The 22,769-nt window shown below is 43.0% G+C and overlaps 1 protein-coding gene across 7 annotated transcripts in view; it reads right to left on the bottom strand.

Moving 5' to 3' along the window:
• LOC139109285 (uncharacterized protein CG43867) overlaps positions 1 to 22,769 on the bottom strand; it is a 50,665-nt gene that overhangs the window by 11,123 nt on the left and 16,773 nt on the right. For 5 of the 7 annotated variants that reach the window (XM_070668247.1, XM_070668222.1, XM_070668213.1 and 2 more), the window contains exon 3: positions 3,289 to 3,351. In XM_070668247.1, the coding sequence (XP_070524348.1) occupies positions 3,289 to 3,351 (63 nt within the window). Of the gene's footprint in view, positions 1 to 2,048; positions 2,307 to 3,288; positions 3,352 to 10,981; positions 11,332 to 22,769 lie in introns of those variants that run through there. The other 2 variants (XM_070668256.1, XM_070668266.1) reach the window with 2 other exon arrangements.

Genomic DNA, 22,769 nt, shown 5'->3' with positions numbered 1-22,769 from the left:
GATGATTTTTTTAAACGCCAGTCCCAGTCTCTCCTGATCCCCGCGACTCGTTAGAATACTCGGTCCACGGCGAATAAACTCCTCCCGGCGAAGATTCGCTTGGCGGCGCAAAGCGATATCTCAAATAAGACTGGGCCAAACGAGAAGAAAACGAGAGGGCGGATCTCGTGAACGGGTGCACGTGCGAGGAGAGAAGCCAGCCTCCACAGTGCGGCCGTCGGAGAAGATCGCGCCGAACTGAAGCGGGGACTGCGAAGTGAACGAACCAACGGCAACGCAACGCGTGCAACCCGAGTACACAAACCACGGGGGTTTTCTAGAGGCGATGAGTCACGTTGGCTGGTAGCCAATGGGTGAATTTGCGGATGCTAGGTGATCAAGCCGATGACCCTGAGAACCGAACCCGACTCCCTGCTTTCTCCCGCGATGACGAACCGATCGAGAAAGAAAAAGTACAAAAAAAAAGTCACCAGAGAGTCGAGAAACTTGGTGGAGAGCGTTGTGACGCCGTGCAAAGGTTCGCAGACGAATATCGTACAATTTCAAGCTCGAAGAGAACGCTTAAAGCTGTAATTCACGGAAAATTTCGCAACACCGGTTGCTTTGAAGAGGCTGGATTATGAGATTTTCAACGGATCCGGTTGATTAATCTTTTCCGGGACCGCGTTGAAATTTATCGATCTACCCCATTTTCCGCTAACGTGTCCTGAATTACCGCAGCTCTAAAAAGCAAAGATTCGAACGATAATGAAAACGCGTTTCGTTCACACAGAGAACGAATTTATTTATTATAATATAAAAAAAATAATAATTGTATAAGTACATACACTGTATGTATCACGGCGTACGTACCTATTTGACAAATATCGATTCGCTGCGCTATGTAATTTCCCATGACATATGCATAAACGTATTAAAGACCATCTGCTATAATAAGCGGCGAAAATATTTCATGATGTGAAAGAAAAACTGTCGCGCATAAAATAACGATAATAAATTTTTAATGTGCAAATTAATTCTTTTTATTCACGTAAGAATTTTTAAAATAGTCGACAAACAAAGAGATATTTTTATACGGGAAAAGCGAAGCATTAAGATAAAATTAAGAATACTAATTTTATTTATTTAATTGCTATTATTGCATGGAGAATGTAAGTTTCCTTTGACAAACTGGCTTAATGGCTTCACAAAAAATAAGATACTGAAAGATGCGTGGATCGCGCGAGGGAGGAGAGACGGAGGCGGCATCCTCGTTTTATTTAATGCACGAATGTCGGCGGGAAGTGAGGATTACTCATACATTGGACGTAAGCCAATTTTACACGAGACGCGACTCATTAAGTCGCTGTCGCAACCGGTACATTGCATTTAACCGTCGCGAACGTTGTTCTCATTGCGATATCTTTAATGCGGTGCGATAAATTTGTCATCCCCCGCTTCGATACTGCTTTTGGATTCAAATAGGTCTTAATTTTCCGACAAATTTTTTCTACTAGAAAATCAAACGATAAAATTTCTCGCTTTTAAATGCAATATTAAATGATAATTTTCAATTGAGACTGATAGGAAGAAAAAAGAAAAAAAAAAACAAACGATAAATCAATTTGTTTCATCACCATTAATAAATATGAAAATTAGTACAGCCACGCTTACGCATCAAACTCCAAACTAGATGAGATTACATCGCGTACAATTGATGGCTCCATTCAATTGCCGGCGTGCGGAATTGAATACTCGAAATTCGACGCGCAAAAATATCCTTTTAGCGCCGATTATCGCGATACCGCAAGTGATAATTTACACGCGCACAACATATCCAAATTTTCTCGCGATAATCATACCCAGTTCACGATGCCGCAAATCTGTTGATTGAATTTCGGTGGGCCCGGTTTAATCGACGAAACATCTTCGCCGCGAATTCGTTGATTGCCAGACGGATAATTATTTTCGCGCTTATTAATTAAATCCGGTGAAAAGCCCGAGGTTGATCTTGAAAATCTCACCCAAGATCACGTCGGGTATCACACCCGGCGGGGGCAATCCGTTACCTTTCATCGATGTCACCTGCCGCGAGCCATAACTCCTCGCGCACAAAGAACGAGAAGAACGGCGACTTCAACGATGGTCCGGCGAACCACGCACGGTCGCGAACACGAGCGACGAGAGTATCGCACAACGACGAGGGTTTTCCACGACACGTCGCCGTGGATGCTGCACGTGGTGTCGCGAGACCGAATCTCGGGGTCATAACAAAACGACGACCTCGCCGGCCAGCCGCACGGCCATCTTGCCACTCTTATCACTCTTCCCTCTTCCCGCCCTCGCCCTCTTTTCCTCTTCGCGGCTCTCTTTCGCACTTTCACCCTTCCGTCCCGTCGCGAGTCGTCGTCGACGAGAATACCGACGGAAGTCCGCGTCAGAAAATCGATATCTCGTCCTCTGTGCAAATATCGGTAACGAGACTACCCTACTTGCTCATTTTTATTTTGATTAACCAAGGGGTGATTGTACTTGTCAAAGGAGCGTGAAGAACTTGTCCCTCGCTTACTCGCTAAAGTTCGAAAATTACGTGCTTTTAAAAATTAATTATTATTATTTTTAAATTAATATTCATTAATTTTGTATCATACTTGTGTCGATTCTCGATGTGATCTTTTAAAAAATGAAAAATACCCACCGCCAGTGGTTGGGAAAATTCGATGACTTGCCCCCGGCTGGTAAATCGGACTACCTAGGAGTTGTGCCATCCCTTGTAGAAGAATATACCGTTCACGGAGGGTGGTTTTCGTGTCCGTCGGTAAAGCCGTGTAAAGATAAACGGTGATAAGAAACGAGGGTCGCGGAGGCGGAATCGACTCCGTAGTCGGTAAGGGAACCGGTGTACGGTATGAAATGAACGTAGGGTAAACAACCCCGAGGAAAAAGGGAGCTCGAAAGAGTCGATGGAGCCGTCCACCGAAAATCTACCGCGAAACTCGATAATATCGTTGCCGATTCCTAGATGGAGTGTGGATTAACTTGCAAAAGTGCACCGCGGAGAAATACGCAGCTTTGCCCACCGATTTAGGCCACCAAGAGTTAAACAACCCTTTGCGTGGCATCGTCCGATACGCCGGACCATCCTTTCCTTTACATTTTATTTCTCAGCCGAAATTTATCTACCCACAATGATATATGATAAAATAAATCTTGCGTTTGCCCTCTTGGTATATCATTTTGTCGTTTCGCGCACGTGGAGCACACACGTGTGTAGCTTCAATCTAGAAATATCAATATAATCGCGCTCACCTTGTCTTCAGCTTCATCCGCTCTGCCCTCCGCTTCCAGCACCCGCTGCTCGAGCTCCGAGAGCTGAAACAAAAAAAAAACAAAAAAATTAGAATCGTTTTAACAATACGTTATTTCGCGCAAGACTGACGACATTTTGCGAGATAGACAATCTCGGCTTTTAACCGCGATTCTATTCAGATCTTTTAATTAATCTTAATCGCAGCATTGTAATCTCATAATTGACCAGCATGCGTCTGTTTTTGCTTTACCATTGTATGCAATTGCTATTATTATCCATCCCCTTGATATATTTAGCTTCTCCTTTCCATTTCTGCAGTAGCTATTTACTTTTAATAAAAATCCATTTGTGTATAAATTGCATTAGAATTATAATCGCTTTTATTGCTGCTTCTTTTTCGCCTGTTGTCAAGAACCCTCGATATTCGTGACGAGAAATTCAATTTCTTCTTCGAGACGAGTTGGATACGTACGAGTAGGTCGATGTCTAACTTCGCGGCGGCGAGTCTCATCAAACTCCATTAATAAAAAAAATATATTAAAGAACCACACAACGCCATAGGTGTCGCAGGATCAATGTTTGTCTCGTATAAAACTTTAATTGAAGTTCTGACGCGTCCACGGAGGGTTGATTTAAAAAATTTTGAAGTTGTTCTTTCTTTTTTTTTTTTCTTTTTGTAGGGGCATGCCTATATCGCGGATGCAATCTTCTCGTTTGAAAGGCACGGTTTTTCACGCGGCAGTTCGCCCGATGATATCGCCTCGCGACGAATGATCGTGAGCCCCGCTACAATAACAAGAGCAGTCGGCGAATATAAAGAATCCGTGGTTCCTCCTTGCCCGAATAAAGCGGCTGTGTGGCGCGATCTCGTCTTTTTCCAAGAGAAGATAGATCGGCACGAGAAGGGTAAAAGGGAAGAAAGAGCGCGAGTTGCAGCGCGGAGCGAAGGGCACCGGGATCTCATCAGGGTGAGCGCAGTTAGCAGCATCTGGCGTCGGAGGGAAAAGAAAGAAAAAAAAAAAGCGAAGGGCTGCCACGTAGAGGGAGAGGAGGGCTCACCGACGGAGGGAAGCGTAGAAACGTTCCTCCGAATGCGAAGGGGAAGATAACGCTCACGCTTTCTCGGCGCGTTGCACGCTCGCGACAGAGAGGGAAATCCTGGCGGTGCAGGGCGGACGGAATGACGGGAGAACGACTGGTACATTAGCCGCAGGGAGGGACCTCTCAAACTGTCGTCAGTGCGTAAATTTCGCTTTCCGCGACGTAGAGATGACACGGGACGAAAGGTATTATCCCGGCCCCGTGCAATCCGCGCATACGCAATCTAATTTTGCACACGTCCCGTCTATATCCCGCGGGTACGCGAATCCTTTTAACCCACCCCGTTTAACCCTTTAATTCCCCCGCCCTTTGAGAGACCGCGACGAGACATCCGCATACTTCTGGGTAACTATGGCGCGTCAGGTACTCGGCGCTTTCGCCAGGAGAAATATAATATCCCCGCCAGGATGAAACGACGATTATTAACGAACACAGCTTGGCCGTCGATAAATGGGATCCGCTCGCGTGCTCGTCGAATATAATTCCGCGGGAGGAAATACTTTTCTTTTCGGAACGGGAAAAAGAGAAAACGACGGCCAGTGGATTTCCCATAATTTGTCCAGGACCGCGCATAAAACACGGAGGGTGAAAGTCGCGGGACGATAACACACCCTCGACGTATTTCGATCGTCCAAAGATGCCGCGCATTCTGGGACGTCGTCGTCGTCGCCGTCGCGAGAATTGGCTCTCGTTAATGTTATCGGTGGCTCGCGTGACGCGAGACGCGGAAGCCCGGGTACTTTCTTGAATTTCGTTCGCTTTGTACGCGGAAAATTTATGGCCGGTTGCCGATGTTGTCGCGTGCGGCCAGGGAGAATCACGAAAAGTACGGAAGAGGAAAGGGCGTCGGATCGGAAAAGGAACGGCAGTCCGGCTTGCTTTTCTTTTCTCCCAGTTGGCAGGAAGAAAGAAAAAAAAAAACTCACAAAAGCAGAAATTACTTCCGGCTACGTGATTTACGTACTATTTTCTTTTTCCTTATTCCTTTCCCTCTTGACATGCTTCTGAATTATTATTAAACACGATTGTAATCGAAACCTGTAGAAAGTAGATAATCTAAATGCGATACGAATGCTCACGACCTTTGCCGATAAGCACCTTTCTCGATCGATTCAATTTTCCTGCTTGTTACGAAAAGATCGCGGCTCTGTATCGAGCATACCCTCGACTTGCTCTCGCGGTACGACGGAGAAGAGTAATGGCCGGTGGAATTAGCTCGGCGAAAACGAGAACGTATAACGGTTAGCACCTCGTGCGTTAGCGTTTCTTCTTCTGCGGCACCGCAGGGCGAGCGCGCGACCCTTATTTATAACGAAATCCCGGGGTCGAGAAGCCGGATCGCTCTCCCGTGCCTTGTATATTAAACTATGCCAGCCCCTGGGAAAGGGGTACGAGAGCGGTTTCACCACGAAGGGTCACGGCCGCGAATTATGTCGACACAGCGAAATCGAGATTCCGCCGATTTTCCCACATCTCACCGTATCAAACTTATTTACCCGCGTGGAAAGCTGTAAAATTCAGTCAAATTCCGGTTGCACGGGCAGAATAATTGGAATAGAAACGCATAATAATTAAATACATTTGGGAAAAGAACATCGGAGGCAAATTTTCCCTATTTGTTTCCTACGGATAACAATCTCTGATATCAAGAGAATACGCATCCGCGTTTTCCGCCGTGGGAAATACTCGGAATGTACGAGAGGGATAAACGGGCCATCGTCCAGCCGAACTAATTCTCGTATCTCTTTATTATCGTGGCCCGTAATGCCGCCGCTCGTCATCGTCACGTAACGCTGTGGCGGACGTTACTACGATCGTCCGCGTTATCGTTATTGCACCCGCCGGTGCATCCCGCCGCAAGAACGGAAACGTGCGCGCGCGCGCGCCTACGTGCCCAATTCCCAGTGCAATCCGCGTAACTGCGACATTTATTCGCGAGACGACCGATGGAAGTATCGTCATCGGATGGTGGTGTCGCCGCCCCGTCGTCTGTATCATAGTTATGAAGGAAAGCGCACGAGATTTTTTCGCCGGCAACCTCTATACATTTCACGACACCGCGCTACGATTTTTGCGGTTTTCAAGAGAGGAAAAAAAAAAAAAATCCCCCATTAAAGAGCAAACATCGTAAGACAAAAAAAATAAGTAATCAGTTTAAAAACCAATCCTACGTACATTAATACAAATAAAAATATATCCACTGGATTTACGAACGTATCTCTGCGCCAAGTCAATGAAAAGAACGCCTTGAAGATGTTCGAGCGGGTAACAAGTTTTCTTAGATAAAAAATGAGAAAAAGTAAGACGAAGTAGTAGGCACGGGTGAAAGTCGAAATTACCGGTTTGACGTCAAAATTACGTCCGTTACATTATAGAGCAGAAGTGTCCAAGTTGTAGAAAGATCTATCCACGGGTGTGTAACGGCGACAAGCTGACACGGAGAAGGTTACAGGGAGACGCGGAGCGGAGGAGACGTTCGAGAAATCGCTTAGGGCCGAAGTGATGGCCCCGGCACGAGATAAAGAAAGAAGCTAGTGCCTTGTAAAGCTCGTAACCCAGATGCGTCCCGTGTGTTTTATTGCCCTTTTACGCTTCACGGCCTGAGGGGTAGGAAGTGGATAGCAGCGGCCGTTCGCCGTAGTTTCTTTCGTACGCGCGCGCGCGAGATCTTAGGGCGCATTCAACCCTTAGCGGAAACCCGGAAGGAAATGCAGTGAACAATCAAAACTAACGTTTATAGTAGCAGTACGCGGTGAGAAAAATTGTTTTGCATTCGAAAAATGTATTAAATATAAAAAATATACACGGTTTTAAGTAGTCGAGCGACGCTTGAGAAAACACGGCAATTTGATTTCTTTTTTATTAACACAAATAAATATTAGCTTACATATTATTTTAAGAATAAAATAATTTTATGACTCCATTAAAATAAAATAAATAAAATAAGTATTTAAAAAAACCGTACAACTGAAGCAACGTCGTTAGATGATTAGCAGCGAGCGAGTCTCGATTGATTTCTGCCTTTTCGCTTTTCCAAGCTGTGAATGCGCCCTTACGCGGAAGCGCGAAATCGTGCCGTCGGCGTTTTCGGGCTGTACGTCACCGACGAAAAGTGCGGAAAAGTTCGCTGAAAGCTGCGGGAAACTTCTACCGATCGCTGCGCACTGAGACCCGTTGCTTCGTCGCCAGCCGATCTAATACGACGTTCGAGTTTTATCTAGTTAATAATACGTAAATCGAACAAAATAGCTTCGATATCGCGTGATCTCTATATTAGTAACTCTCTATTTTATCACTAAAAATTAATAATATTAAATAATTAACAAGCTGTATTAAATTAATTTCATTATACATATTTTTTCCTATTTCTTTTCAAATATTAATTAACTATTGACAAATAAAAAAAAGCCGGCTTTAATAAACGATATCGGTAGAGATTACAGCGAGATCAATCATGCACGATAAATTGGTTTTCTAAAGAATGTCTTTCTTTTTTCTTCCCGGTACCATTCAGGTACAACAAAAATATTCTCAACTCCTTTTTATTCCTGTCGTCTTCAGCGTACCATGAGAAATCTACCCTGTCGACCCGTCAGTGTGTTTGACGGTCAGGATTTATATTTTTCGACCAATCGCGGAGGGAGGCGGCGGAGAAGGTCGATAATACGCATCCTTGCCGCAAAACGGAAAGCCGCTTAGGCCAGCAACCGAAAAAGCTTTCCGCCAAGGGAAGGCTTACCCTTCTTCGGGGGGTTCTTACGTCCCCGCCGTTACGTGAAACTCGCGGACGTCTGTTTGCCGATAAAGCTCGGCCGTCCCTTCCGGAACGCTTTCTCGCTTAGCCCGCCCTCGATACACCCGGCGGCTCGTTTCCGCCAGGAAAAGGATCCGTTTATGACCGGCTGAATATCACGAATCAGAAAAAGCAGATCAGAGATATCGAAGATATCGCGAATACGAAGGGCAAAATGATACCAAGTGTCGAAGGTCGAACGAAGAAGGGCTTATTACCATTACTCGTCCGATTGGATACGAGTTTCTAGTTAATATCGCGAGCAGTAGGCAACGTTGGTTAATTCGGCCGGCGGTTTCAGATTGCGTATATATCTGCCGGAGGGTGCATTAGCCGGAGAGAGCCTGACGCGCGCTTTCGTACTTTACCACGGATGCGAGAATCCGTGGGTTTCCGCCCGGCGCCCACCGATCGTATCTGCGAAACAATGAAATTAAAAAGAGAAACCGGAGAATCGAGATTGGAGTCGGGGTCCGCGCGCCGGGACACTCCGAGACCTTGTCGCTCAAGATTCGCGCGCGACTCCCCCAAGAAATACTAATTACAAAAGTAATTACGCCACTGGCGGGTAGACACGATAAACGGCATTATCCCGCGCGACAAACGTAATTGCACGGTAACGGAAGGACAATTAACTGTTCCATTTTCGCGGCCAAACGGCGCCACGTTACGGCCCCCGCACGTACGTACGTACGTACGATACGAAAACGCAGCAGCGTATATATGTATATATATATACATGCGCGACGTTATTTAAGCTTCAGTTTACGTTACCGCACGACGCCGCTCACGGCGGCGCATCCCGCTATGCAAATGCACGTTGAATTATGCATTCCATCCGCGAGTTATAGAGTTATACATCCCGCGAGCGGAAAACGCGCTCGCCGAATTATTATTCCGTAACCCTTCCGCTAGGGCCGTATCGCGAATTTATTTTGCATTATAATTCCCGAAAGATCGCAGCCGGACGGACGGAACACGGCCACGGGTCGGTCCGCTTGACCCTCCGGTGGCTGCGTCAAAATTTAGTACGTAAAAGGACATATTAATTAATTATCCTATAAATAATAAAACTAATTATTATTTTTCCTTTTTGCTTAATATTATTCATCGTTGCTCGTGTTCTATACATGAACAACGTTGGATAGTAACGCTTTTTTTTTACGTTTTTAGAGAAAAAAGTAATCGTTGTAAAATGAGAAAAGTATGGGGTTGCAAAATACATCCCACTAGGTTAGTATCGCGCCGATTATCGTCGTATCCGGCGCGATGCAGTCTAAAAGCAGCTAGGAATTAACCCTTGAGGTGTCCGCGCAAATTTTTATTTCATTTCTCGGCTATAAACTGTTTAAAGTTCGGTCAACGAACCGATGATGCAGCAATCGCGCACCGACCGTCTTTTCCGCCGCACTCGGCATTATTACGCCGGTAACGAGGGGCGAGATACGTGTCGGATAAAAATGTCACGCCGTAAAACGTAAACTTAGCTTCCCGGCTAGCTTTTTATTTGACATTTATTTGTGACACTTGCGTATGACAGCTGTACAGACGGCACAGCATAAACCTAGGCTTCACGCTAGTTTTACATCTGAAATTCGTTTGTTTCGCGACACTTGTGCCCATGCGGAGAACAGTAGGCGGTGAAAAATTTCCTCTCAGATTACATTACAATAAGAGAATGGCTGCATGAGACAAAATTAATGCCGGAGAAAAGTTATAAACGTTGGCCACACTTAGCTCAATGAGACAAACGATATCCAGCTTTTAATCACTTCGAATTAACAACATTTTATTCCGCCAAGATCTCGCTTCAAACTTCTCCGACAATTTAAATTATTCAAATCACATTTTCAAAGAGAGAGAAATTACTTTTCGTTTCTCTTTCAATCAAATAAATGTTACATCAAAACTTCGTCGAGGGAACGACTGGTTTTTATTTAACAAAGTAATTCCTTTTATTAAATAAAAATAAACTTACAAAACTTTTTTTCCCTTTTCAGTTTAATCCTCCACATTTGTTTTAGTAAATGTCAAGTGTGAGGTAGAATTTTTTTAGATAAAAGAAAAATATACAGATTTAATTGTCGGGGGGAAAAACTGGCTGCTTTTTACAATTTCTTACCCACTTTTTTGGACGATTTCGTCCAAGTGGCCATTAACGCGCTGCTAGAAAACTCACTTTAATACTGCACACGCCGTATATACGAATATCCACACGTGTGGCGAGGTGTGGACGCTCGCGCTAAGTGGTCCATTCAGCGATGCCCGACGGAATACATTAGAGAAAGCCGCTGCAGTTAAAAACCCATTTCCTATCTAGCGAAGACTCTTTTGTGCGTGACTTTTTTTCGGATAATCCTTCCCCCTTTTTTCCCTCACGGGAAAAATTTTCTTACGCTTAGGTAGAACAAACATACGGGAAAGCTAAACGCTCGAGATTACGTTACCGATGCTCGTCATTCCTTAACCGAACCTTTCCAAAGAGTGCATCAAGCTGGAGATTGAAATTGAGATTGAGTTGAAACTCAACGGATTAGAAGGAAAACTAATATCAAGTTTAGTAAACTTTTACTTTAATTGATCAAATCTCAATTTTAATCGCGAGTATTACACGGCTTAGGGCAGTCTTTGTAAGCTTTTCTCAATATTCGACGTAAAATCTTGCTAACCACACTCGAGATCGACGTTTCGTTTATATAAAATTACAGGTTCCGCGCTAACAGTCGTGGAAGAGCTAACGGAACAGGCCATGCTACATTTGCCTGTCGCAAAACTATCTATTTACGATATTGCTTTACCTTGCGAAGCATCTCTTCGAACGATTCCATGTCCAGAGCGGAGTTGTTGTTCTCGGTTTGTACAGGTTGCATCATTGGCAATTTATCAACTCCAGACGAGTCGCCGGGATTCGGGGAGAGAATCGTTGCCCGCACTAATCGAAATCGTTCAGTCGCAATGATTTCATCGAACGTCACGAATACCGTCGCGGTCGAAACTTATCACCTCGTAATCGCCATCATTTCTCACGCGTCGCCAATGACCGTCGAATAATCGAAATTATTCCCAATAACTGTCCAAGCAGACAGATATGTCTGACAGATATGCTCGAATTCTCGATTAAATGTCAAAAGCTAAAAGTTTTTAACAAACAGCTGCTGTGAACAGATTTATTCTTCAAAAACTCAGTTTTTTTTCCCTCCCTTAGGATTCCTTTTGCGCTCGTTTTAAATATTTGGCAGGGACACCTTTTGTGTCGCATTATCGATTTCTACTAAACGCGTTTGTGTATTAGGTCACTGTGTGAAAGTACATTTTCTGTGGGATTTTGTGGTAGAAGATTTGAGAGACATCTCTTGCCGTGGATTAAGGGATTGGAGATGTGGTTTGCGAAACAACGAGATGGAAGGGTTGATCTTTCGATGAGGGCGATGGGGCCACCGTGACGCGGTGTCGTCATCGAGGACCGTCGTCGGGATCGTCGCTCTCTGCGCGACTATTTTCGGACGCGGGGTATTTTTAAGCCTCGCTTTGGGAGTCCCGAAAGGCGCGATTTCCAGGAGAAAGAAACGCCGCCGTTTCCTGCCAACCGCCTGTCGCCCTTCACGACGCGCGGTTACAGTCGACGCGGCACTTCACGGACAATTGAGAAAGAAAATATGACGGGGGTGGTGTGTGTGTGTGTGTGTGTTTGTGCGTACATGCGTTCTTGAAGATTGTACACGTTCGTTTTCGACTAATTGAGACACAGACTAAACAGAAAAGATGCGTTTCATACCTATTCGACAAAGGGCTGAAAGGGACATGCTTCATATGAAGGGTATTTTTAGCAATTTTCACAGCAGAATAATGAACTCGTTTATTTTTATTCAGAGATGTTTTATTTCACCGAACGTTACTTTATATAATCCGGTAAAATATCATTTAATTAAAAAATTATTTTAAACTAGTGCTTTTTCTCATTCCATTACTATACTTTAATGCAACGTAACTGCACTTTTGTTTTCAGTCAATAAAGATACTTCGTGTAATATCATAAATATTGTTTGAATAGAACAAATAAATTAAAGCAAATAAAGAAGAAATTTTCAAAGAAACCGTCCCCTCTGCCCGACGCCGGACGAAATGTAGCCGCGGCGATCCTGTCGACGTGTAATTTGCGCGGGTCGCTGATAGAAGGATCAATATTTATTCCCCCTTTCGGTAATACCAATCATCGTGAGCGCGGTTCACTTTCGCCGTTCGTCCCTCGTTAAAGTTCGATTCGTCTCGATATTTGGCGAGCAAATAGAAGCCGAGATCATCGACAACGATCTGTCTGTCGCGCTATCGTGCTGTAAAAAGCTGAAGAGTATCAAAGGAGAAGAGCGGTTAACGCGGAAAAGTTAGCTCCCGTAATTTCTTGCTGCCTGCGCGCGGTAGTTTTATTATTTTCCCGCACGAGATAAGCTCGCACGCAATATTGGCTGTGAGAGGCTTCACTATCTACTAGTTACTGCGTTACGTCAATAGTTAAACAAGCAAAATCACCGTAAAATTAAAACCAGATAATCGGTTATTTCGCCGAGGTAAAAAAAAAAAAAACGAAACAATAAAAAAAAAAGAGAAAATACAGTCAGATAACCGACGACCTTGCACGTACATACGTTGAAACATTCGTTTCAGCTTTTATTACCAACTTCTCAATGCGGTGGTATTGAAAGTCCGATCGATCCTAAATTGACAGGAATATCTGACTTTAAAATCGAAAAGTAAGTTCCGGAACGTCGCATCCATCTCTGTCTATATATGCACGACGAAGATAGATCGACAATCAAACGAACGAGTCCTCGCTTAAATTTCTTCGGAGACGGGAGTTGTAATAAAAATTCGAAACTCGGAGGGAAAAGCGTAAACGGCGCTGGATGCTGCGGATCAGCTTTTCCAGGTGCATCCCGTTCGCACGAGCCGAGCGACACGTGATTTCGATCGACCGAGATTTTTGTTCCATTGACATAAGTGTGCGCGTTGCTCGTCCCTTTATCGAGTGACGCTCGTTTGAACCTCCAACAACTCCGACCAGCGGTCACCGACGAGGCGGCACACACGCACGATCTATATATCACGATGCCCCATGATCAAAGGTTAATTGAAAAAGAGGAGGTCGGTCCTGAATGCGCCGGCGACTGATGCCACCTGGAATAGATACCGCGCGTCGGCGGCTTTTAACTCTCTCTCTTGCGAGCGAATACATAGGTTAGCCCTTTGATCAAAGGGCGAAAAGCCCGCGTGATTTTCCGGAGGAAGAAAAAAAAAATTCAAGCAGCACTTTGTTCGACGTAAAGCTACGATTAGCGCAACAGTCCGCTTGCAACGGTAATCTTTAAGCCGAAAAGTGCATTTAAAATTTTCAAATAAATTCCCGGAAACGTGCTCGAAATTCTTCACTGAAAAATGATAATTTAAAAGTCTTAAACTTTTCAAATTATTTCATCGAAACCTACTCGGAAGAAGGATGTTCCGCGAGTTTACCGTGGAAGCGGAGAAAAGTAACTCTATCTTTTCGCGACAGTGTTTCTTTTAATTTGTGGAATTTTACATTTAGATAAAATATTGAAAGAAATTTGAATTCTGCGTAAGAATACGAAACGCACAGCTTTAATTATTTCATCGTAAACATTTTTAAGATTCTAATTCCGCGAGCCTTAATTTTTTTCGTTTGTCCCTATTCCCGAGATTTATATCGCAAACACGACATTTAAAAGGAGGGGAAGAGATATTTATTCCACTCGGGAAATTAAATTCCTTCAAGAACGATAAGAAAAAGTAAAACGAGTAAAAATACAAAACAAAAGGTAATGCAGCATTGCATTAATGATGTAAAGAGATACTATTCCAGGAATAAAAGTACGATAAGTGAAAGCGATGACATACAAAGATTCTGATGATTTTCGCGAGCTGCAAACTGTACTTATAATGCCTCAAAGTGAAACGAGTGGATTTTGACCTCGCAATTAATTGTGTAACAAGTCCTAAAAGTAATTGCACACGCAACTAGAACAAACTTTTGATTAATTGCAGTACAATGCGGCGGTGTAGCTTTATATCAGAAGCGCGTCGGAATAATCGAGTAAAATTTTAATAAGACGGATTGACCAGAAAAAAAAAGCTAAGAAAATCATATCGTTTATTATAGTTCCACTCAAGTTTTACCACGATATCTTTTCGTGTAATTACGCTCAGAAATAATCTTGCGGATTAAGAACCGTATAAGTAGGTACAGCTTACTAAAGCGAATTAAAAGGCACATCCATAATTTTCATTTATGTACTGCATTCGTTGTACGGTATAACTGCTGCAAGACTTGCCTGTTTCGCGAGAACGTATTTATTTTAAATTAAAACTTCGTTATTCTTTTTAAAGAAAAATCAATTCAAGCGATCTATTGTTATAACTTTACTCGTTTCGTTATAATACACTTTGCTTCACACATACTACGTCTTGCTGAGATTAAAATTTAAAAGAAAAAAAAAAAAAAACAAGTATTTTCTTTGCAATTCACGATAAAGCACACAATGAACTTCAAGTTTTAGCAAATTATTTATAACAGATTTAACAAATCTCTTTCTTTTTTTTTCCTTTCCAGAAAGACTTAATAACACGTCAACTTTCATGGAATTAAATTAACAAGAATCAGCAATATTTTCTGATAACACTAGGCTAGGAATGCTGTAGCGTGAAACAACTGTTCGTGCATCGTAAATCGCTATCGTATTTGCATTCCGATGAGAAAGATACGTGGTTTTCCTTTGCGCGTGCACTTAAATGCATTTACCGAGGCAAAATTGTACTTCTGCACAACTGTTCTTTAATAATCTCGCAATACTTTAATCCTCCTTCTTTTACGATCGAATAATTAAACTAAAAATTGCCATTGTGGCCCAATAATTAAAATTTCTTAACGACGAGCTCCACTCGCGAATGTATCAATCGCCGTGACTCGTTGAAAAACATCGCGGTATTAAAATTGACATCAATTGATTTAGCACCGGAATGGCCCGTATGTACTTTGTAAACTAAACCAAACCAAATTATCGCGATTGAAAGCCCTCTTTTGATTTCCCGATTTCATTCGACGTGATTTAACAACTAATTGACGTCGCCACGGTAAAAGAACCTACTAATTGCCTCAACATCGCCGTTCAGACGCCGCAGCCACTTCTAGAAATGATGTTTGCGCTCACAAAGGAAGATAATTTAAGATTATCTAAAGAGATTAGTTCCCGTCTTTGTGCGCTTTCTATACGTGATAATTTCTGTACCTAATAATGACAAAAGTAATATTACCGCCCTGCGATTAATACTTTTATCTCGAGCAAGACGAATTTGATACAACGAACTGCCGCCATTTGCACGTAACAGCCATTAATAATTTAAATTTTAAATTAAGTACACCGCTTACGCGATAATCGTATTTATCGCGCGATATACTACGACTACCTCAGAATTCATTTAACAGTACACTAACTCTAGCGTTAAATTGCGACACATGCTTCGCTGTACTTCATCTGAATATAGTGCTTCAATCCGATTACGTTTGTTGGTACCAGAAAATAAAGCTACGAGGTAACGCGTCGGGGCAAAACAATGAAACATTTTACTTGGTATATCCCGTTAATTAAACAACCGAAGGAAGTGATATCAAATACGTAATCGCCACGATATTTAAATAATCGTCCAGCAGGATCGTTCTTAGAACTTTTTTTTTCACATTCATTCGAACAAATAAAAGAAAAATTGAGCAGTTACAATTTTATAACATTTCCAACGACGAGTGTAATCGACTCGAGTCTTACGAGAGAGATCGAGACGGCTACGTTCGTTGAAAGTATCATGAAATTGTAGACGAACGTAACTATGCACTTTTCTCAACGGACTTCGACAGCCGCGGGAATCGGTCCGAATATCCCCCAGAACCGTAACGCGCCCCTTCGCACCCCGGTACACCCGCTTGTCTCCCGCCGATGAAATTTATACGTCGTGGAACACTGCGGGACGATCTTTCCGCGAGGGCAACGCCGACGCGGATCAATGTGACACGGGATCGCGGAATTACGAATCCCGCGTGCGTTCTCGCAGGGGAGGAGGTGCGGGAGGACGTCGTAACGACGCTCCGGTCGCGTTTCACGGACTACTGAGGGGAAGTCACGTCCGCGGCAGCGGCCAGCGGCGACGTCCGGAGTTGGAGTTGCGTCGGGCGCGTACGTCACATGCGCGCCTTGCGCGCGCGGCGCCGTCGCCGGCGTTCTCGGCACGATAAGCTGCGTGCTCTGGTACATTGAGAGAAACATGTAATCACGGACCCAACCATAATTCTCTGATATTTCTAACGACACGATCGAGCCAATTATACACATAATTTAATTTATCGTATTTATCGTTGGACGTATTAAAAAATTATGGCTAGATCCGGGAATAGCATGCTTCTTTCGGTGCACGCTCTCGTAAGGGGATGCCGCTCGTAAAGCGACAAATCTGACGTCCTGGGTTAACGATAACAATTGCTACGAAATTTTCTAATTAATGCAATTCCGCGCTGGGCCACCTTCGATGCGGCGTAATCTTTGCCTTTCTTTTCGTAAATATGCTTCATTATTCGAGTACATGCCGTTCTTATACGATTTCACTGCTGCTCGTTCTATCTCTTCGATTCAAGACGGCGAGTATCCACGCCGCCGGAAGTATTCATTAGGCGAGGAAGAACTTAACAGTCAGCGTTCGCGTCAACGGCGAACGCCGCAGCGATGCATTTGTGATAAGCTTCGTACACTGAATCACCGTGTAATAACGTATTATTTTACCGATAACTTAATCAGATTTCCTCTTAATGTTTAACGAGGTGGAGGTAAACGTGATCGAAAATAACTCTTCGCGCGACACGCTCGTAGCTCGATTAATCACCCTTATTAAGTTAGCCAAGGGGGACTATGAGACCGATGAGGGGGCATTGGCACTAAAATAAAGTTCACTAAAAAAAAACTTAAATGCTAATTAGATGCGTTTACAAATTTAACGCTCAAACAACTTGGTAAGAAATTAAAAATGGGGGTGGAAAAGGGTTAATGTTGAGCTAATTTTTTTTGGCAAGCCTTGTCTTACTGCTGAGAGAAGGAGGGAGTTAACTTAATGAAAGTCGATTAATCGATTTCCACCTCAATGAATTAATCCGGCGTAGCGTCGTCGGCGCGTAGGTGCCGTTTACGGACGGTGGTTATGTGGAGAATTTTAGGAGTGAAATTCCTAGTGACCGTAATAATTCTTGGAGCCCTTATCGTATTATCACGATAACGTACGCTGCGAGTTTGAGAAAGTTATTCATATACAATGCGCCTTCGAGCTAATCCAATAACGTACGCGACGTTCTAGGATCCGCAAAATGTTCGCTTCAACTACGAAGAGAGAGATCAGGCTAAAATTAAATATAAATATCTAATAGACGTGGTATGCAAAATTTGAGAAGATCTGGTTTTACAAGAACGTAATCAAGTAATGACATTTAATTATAAATCAACCGAAGCGACGCGCAATTGGTTAATAAATATTAAATCAAGTAGCCAAATTTGAATGGTGAAAGAGATAAAACTTCAAGCGAGGCTTCAAGTTAATATGATTCTATGTAAAAAGTAGAAGGATTGCCGAAAATAAATTGTATCTTTTTCTTCGAATATATAAAAATTTTTTTAATTGATCATTAATCTCTTGTCACTTCTAATATTCGAAAGTTTTTCACCCATTTTTCCGGTTCAGTGTCGAGTTAGCGTGTATAGGGTGCAGAAATTGTATCGCGTCGCATTACGCGCTATGGAAAAAGTAGAAAGAGGGTTCCCTTTGGTTTCTTAAAGTTTGCTTAAGTGAATTTTGGTTTGCGAACAGTGATAGACTCGCGGTAGATCTCCTCGCAACGAGATGTGAAGAGGAGGCGCCATCATTCACAAACAAAATCAATATTTAATTTTACGGACTTTTATCCGCGGGCCGAAAAGAAATGCAAGAGAAGGAAGTAAAGAAGAACGGAGGAACAGTGACGGGGAGCGGGGAAATCTTTAAAACTCGATAAGATTCGGGAAAATCGAGGGTCGTTGGAGCCCTTTCCGAATCGGAAACGATCTATTCACGCGCGCATTTACAAATACGCACGACTACCCCCGGTGTGTACTTTAAACAGCATTTTCTCGCGAATGTATTCGTCGTTCTCTTCTCAGTCCCACAAATAAAAATATCCCCAGATATCTTGAAACTCGTACGGCACAAAGAACTACCGAGAAATTTTTATCTCTGTATTATTAATAGGTATTAATAATTTACATAAATTTTTGTGCGAGATCTTAAATTCTTGCCAAAATGGGTATTAAAATCTCGGAAAGGGATCACAAGCAGATTCGTTTTCGAGATACGCTTGATTACGCGTTTGCCATCGTTGCTACGGAAATGGAAAGCCGGAGTGACTCCGTAACATTAGCTCGTTCCACCAAATGCAAATTTAATGAAGTAGAAAAGATCCCACTTTCTCTTATCGGGGCTACTTTATTTCGTGACTTTATAATTATCTGAAACTTTGTTATTTAAATTCTTCATTATTCCATTATTAACATATCAATCATTTAAGAACATTATTTTAAACAAAAGTGCTTTTTTTAAATAAAATTATTTAATAAAACAAAATTGCACTTTTTTTAGTCAATAAAGATAATGTTTCAAACATTAATACGTTGTTTGAATGGAAAAAATCAATTCAAATAAATAGAAAAAAAAAAAAATACTCCAAGAAATCGTTCTCTTTGCGTAGGTGGAAATTCGTGATTAGACGATTGTTCGGCGATCCCGAGAGGATTTTCCGGCATCCGCGGCACGTGCCGAATAATGTACGAGCAAACCAGACCAATGACACATCATTCGTCTCTATACTAATCTGAGTAAAAGAGATTAGATATACGACCGCAGCCATTAATTCAACACTGGGACACGTATACCTTTCTCTCTCTTCAAATCCGTCCGATCTTCTTTACATTATATCTTCTCGCTGTCTGCTGAGAACGCGAGTGAAATAATTTATTGCACGTGCGCACAGATTAATACATGCGGCAAATCCATTGTTAAATTTTGCGAAAATTGCCGGGGAATTTTTCGGAATAAAGATTGCGTTTTCAACTTTAACGCTGTCGATAACGGAGCTATTAATAAAAGTTAAATTGGAAAGTGCGGTGATATTTATCGAATCAGTTTATTGGGTATTTTTTTAATGAGATTGTTTGATATTTTAATGATAAAGAACGCAGCACGAGATAATTAATGAAGGACGCGGGAAATGAAAGTGCGAAGCTAAGAAATCCGTCTGACGTTTAGGGTCGGTCGCAGGCGCTGTCTGGTACTCGTCCACGTCAAAAGTGTAGCACGTACAACTTGGGACCAGATCCAGAAGGAGATGATGAATCGTCGAAGGGACCATTTGTCACTGTCATAAACGGCGCGGGGAAACGCAAGCTCGAATCGCGCCATTCAGTTCGCGCTCGAATAATTAACCGGCCGCGCATCTAACCGATAATGCTCTCGCTAGGAACCCCTCTGTCGACCGCTTTTTCGTCGCCGTCTAAATTGTGCGGGGAAAATACGGGAAGTCTTTTTATTGCCTAGTGTCGACGACGTCGAACTCGCGCGAACACTCGTCGCTAAGAAATTATTTTTTCCGTCTGGAGTTCTCGCGACGACGTGCCCAATAATTGGACAATGCTAAGTCTTTCTTTCTTTCTTTCTGTCTTCTAGCATTGCTTTCGCGGATTCAAACGTGAACACGACGAAGGCTACTTAACGCTCGTAGCGTAACTATCACAAGATAGACGAATACAACGACAATATCACCGTAAATCTGTCGTCCTGCCGCCACGAGATATTCGTTATTCCAATGCTATTTTCGCCCTGACACTCTTCCGGTAAGAAGTGGCTGCTCTAAGGGGCGATGAGAGCGGAGCGAAAAAGCTATGAGCGACCCGAGTATATTAGAAGAGACGAAAGTTAGTCTTAATTTTATAAATAGCACTACCGGGAACAGACACTTATAGTTAATAAGCCTCCGCCGCGGAAAATGCTACCGGGTCCCTTTAAGCCACGCCGCTAATAGAGGGTTGGTGGACTTTAGAGCACAAAATGTAACGGAGATATATAAATTTCGCATCCTAAATCACAAGTGCCGACATAACGGCCGATGAGGAATCTAAGCTGATTGAAAAGAAATACGCGAAATAAAACAGAAAGAAATAAAGATTGCGAGGTGACACAGATTATAATAGACGTTTAAATATTAAAAAAAAAAGTTTATTATAAAATGGAATTTTTTTTCTGTATTAAAGCTTTAAAATCAGTAAGCGAATTGATTAGATACAAGACCTCGCCTATTCCATAAAGTTCTTTACGTCGAGGAAAGGAAAAAAAAAAAAAGAAAGAAAAAAGTGGAAAATCCTTAGACCTATCGTATGGTGGAAAGAGTGCTAAAATTTTATCTCCGTATTTGCCGTGAAAAACACGCGGTTGTTTGAAATTGTGCGGGTCGATTGTTCTATTAAGACGCGCCCTATTCTCAAAATGCTAATACGACCTCGAAATTATAAATATCTAGGAGGTAAATGCAGTCTGGGAAAATGAGACTCTCGGTAGCTAGCGCGAAGACGAAGATGAAAATGAAGACAAAGTTGCCTCGCAGCTTCTCCGCCTCGCGATATTAAGACACTCGAGGCCTGCGCACGTCACGGGTCCAATCTTCGCTCTATCTCGACCCGGCACTCCATCTCGGCCATTTACATGCAGGATATTCCGGCACGAGCGTACGTTCGTATCACAATTTGCATTACCTCTCTCATCCTCTCTCGCTCGTTCGTTAGCGAGGTCGCGAGCAAAGTTACAAGGGAGGCCCGTGAAATTGAAACCGGGATAATTTCGGCGCAACTGTAAATTTCTGCTGGCAATAGAAACGCGGTCGCGTTTTCCGTCGCGTTTACGACGGCAAATAAAATTATCGAACACTTAGGAAAGAAGCATAAAATATCGAAATGTTTGCGAGGCTACTCCGGGGACGAAACGAGGAAAAGTATAGCGGCCGAGATCTCGCGAGGTTGCTAGCAAGGACTTGGGCTGAATTTTTCAAGGATCGTTAAAAAACTTACGATCGCTTTCGTCCGTTCTTCCGGGGAGGCTCTTCTCGTGCGCAAGGTGGCATTCTCATCATCACCTTTCACGCCCTCTCGGTGGAACAGCCGAGCGGAAGAGGGGATTTTCACTTTACGATTCTCTCACCTAATCCACATAAAGGTCGCTCGTAAGCAGGAAGGGCTCGATCGTGACGAGTACGGTGATAGGGCACTCGCGTTCACTTCCTATCTCTTCCCCTTTTTAACCTCTACCTCTCTTTTTTTTTTTTTTCTTTCTTTCACCGATTCACCGCGTATCCCGCGTGTCGATTTTACCGCGTCATAATTCGCAGCGATACTTGCGTTACTTTACTACTTTGTACTTTTTTTTAAACACGTCTAACACCCAGACGAGTGATATTACTTTTGCAGAATAACAAAAATTTGCCGATTAAAACGTATAATAAAAAAACGGCTAAGCAGAGACGACCCGTATTTTAATAACGATAAAAATTTAAAAAGTGGTTGAAACAAAAAACCGCCTTGTTTATTTCTCGCAAAGGGCGTTAATATCGAGCGATCGCGGTTGGGAAAATCGCGCGTTGCACGATTGGACGCGGTAGGGAGAAAAAGCGGCGCGCATTGGCCGCATGGCGGGCAGTTTCGACTAAATATATTGTATATTTAACTCACCGCGCCGTCTATATACGTCCGCTACCTGCGCGAGTTTCCGACATTGAATTAACTCGGAACAATATATCGCCGCCGTTGCATTGTGTAGATAGGGCAGGCATTGAGCTGCCGGGCGCCCGGCTACTTCATTTATCAAGTTAAACAATAGAAGAGACTCCCTCTTCTCTCAGCCGTCTTCGAGACCGTGTACCCTTCGAGGGAAAATTTCTTTTCCCGCGGCCCCGCTGAATCTCGCGCTCCCGCCCGATTTTTCGTCATACCGTGACGCTCGGTCCGACATCTCGCTCGTAACAAAATTCCTCGCGCACCTTTCATACCTTTTTGCTTCATTTCTTGAGATTTATTTGTTCTATCCAAGCAACGTGATATCATATAAAATATTATCTTTATTAATTAAAAAGATACTGCTTCGACAACTATTGCAAAGCTTATTTATTTCTAATAAATTTGAATAAATGTTAAGAGACCTTTCTCTTTACTCACGATGAGTTTTTCTGCCAGGAAGTGATAAATTAAGGACTCTCTCTTACTCTCGCACATACACACGTGAGTTTTTAAAAGTATAATATGTACGTACTTAACGAACGAATACCGTATGAACCAACGAACGCAAACATTCGCAAACAAATCAATTACTACAAAAATAGCACATCAACAACACACATCCACGACGAATAGTTTGCGGTCGACGTGTTCGTTCGGTGTTCGTTCGCTAAACGTATCACCTCAAGATATTTCG

This window comes from Cardiocondyla obscurior, linkage group LG02 (assembly GCF_019399895.1).
Source record: "Cardiocondyla obscurior isolate alpha-2009 linkage group LG02, Cobs3.1, whole genome shotgun sequence".
Lineage (NCBI taxonomy): Eukaryota > Metazoa > Arthropoda > Insecta > Hymenoptera > Formicidae > Cardiocondyla > Cardiocondyla obscurior.
This window is presented reverse-complemented; position numbering and strand designations above follow the sequence as displayed.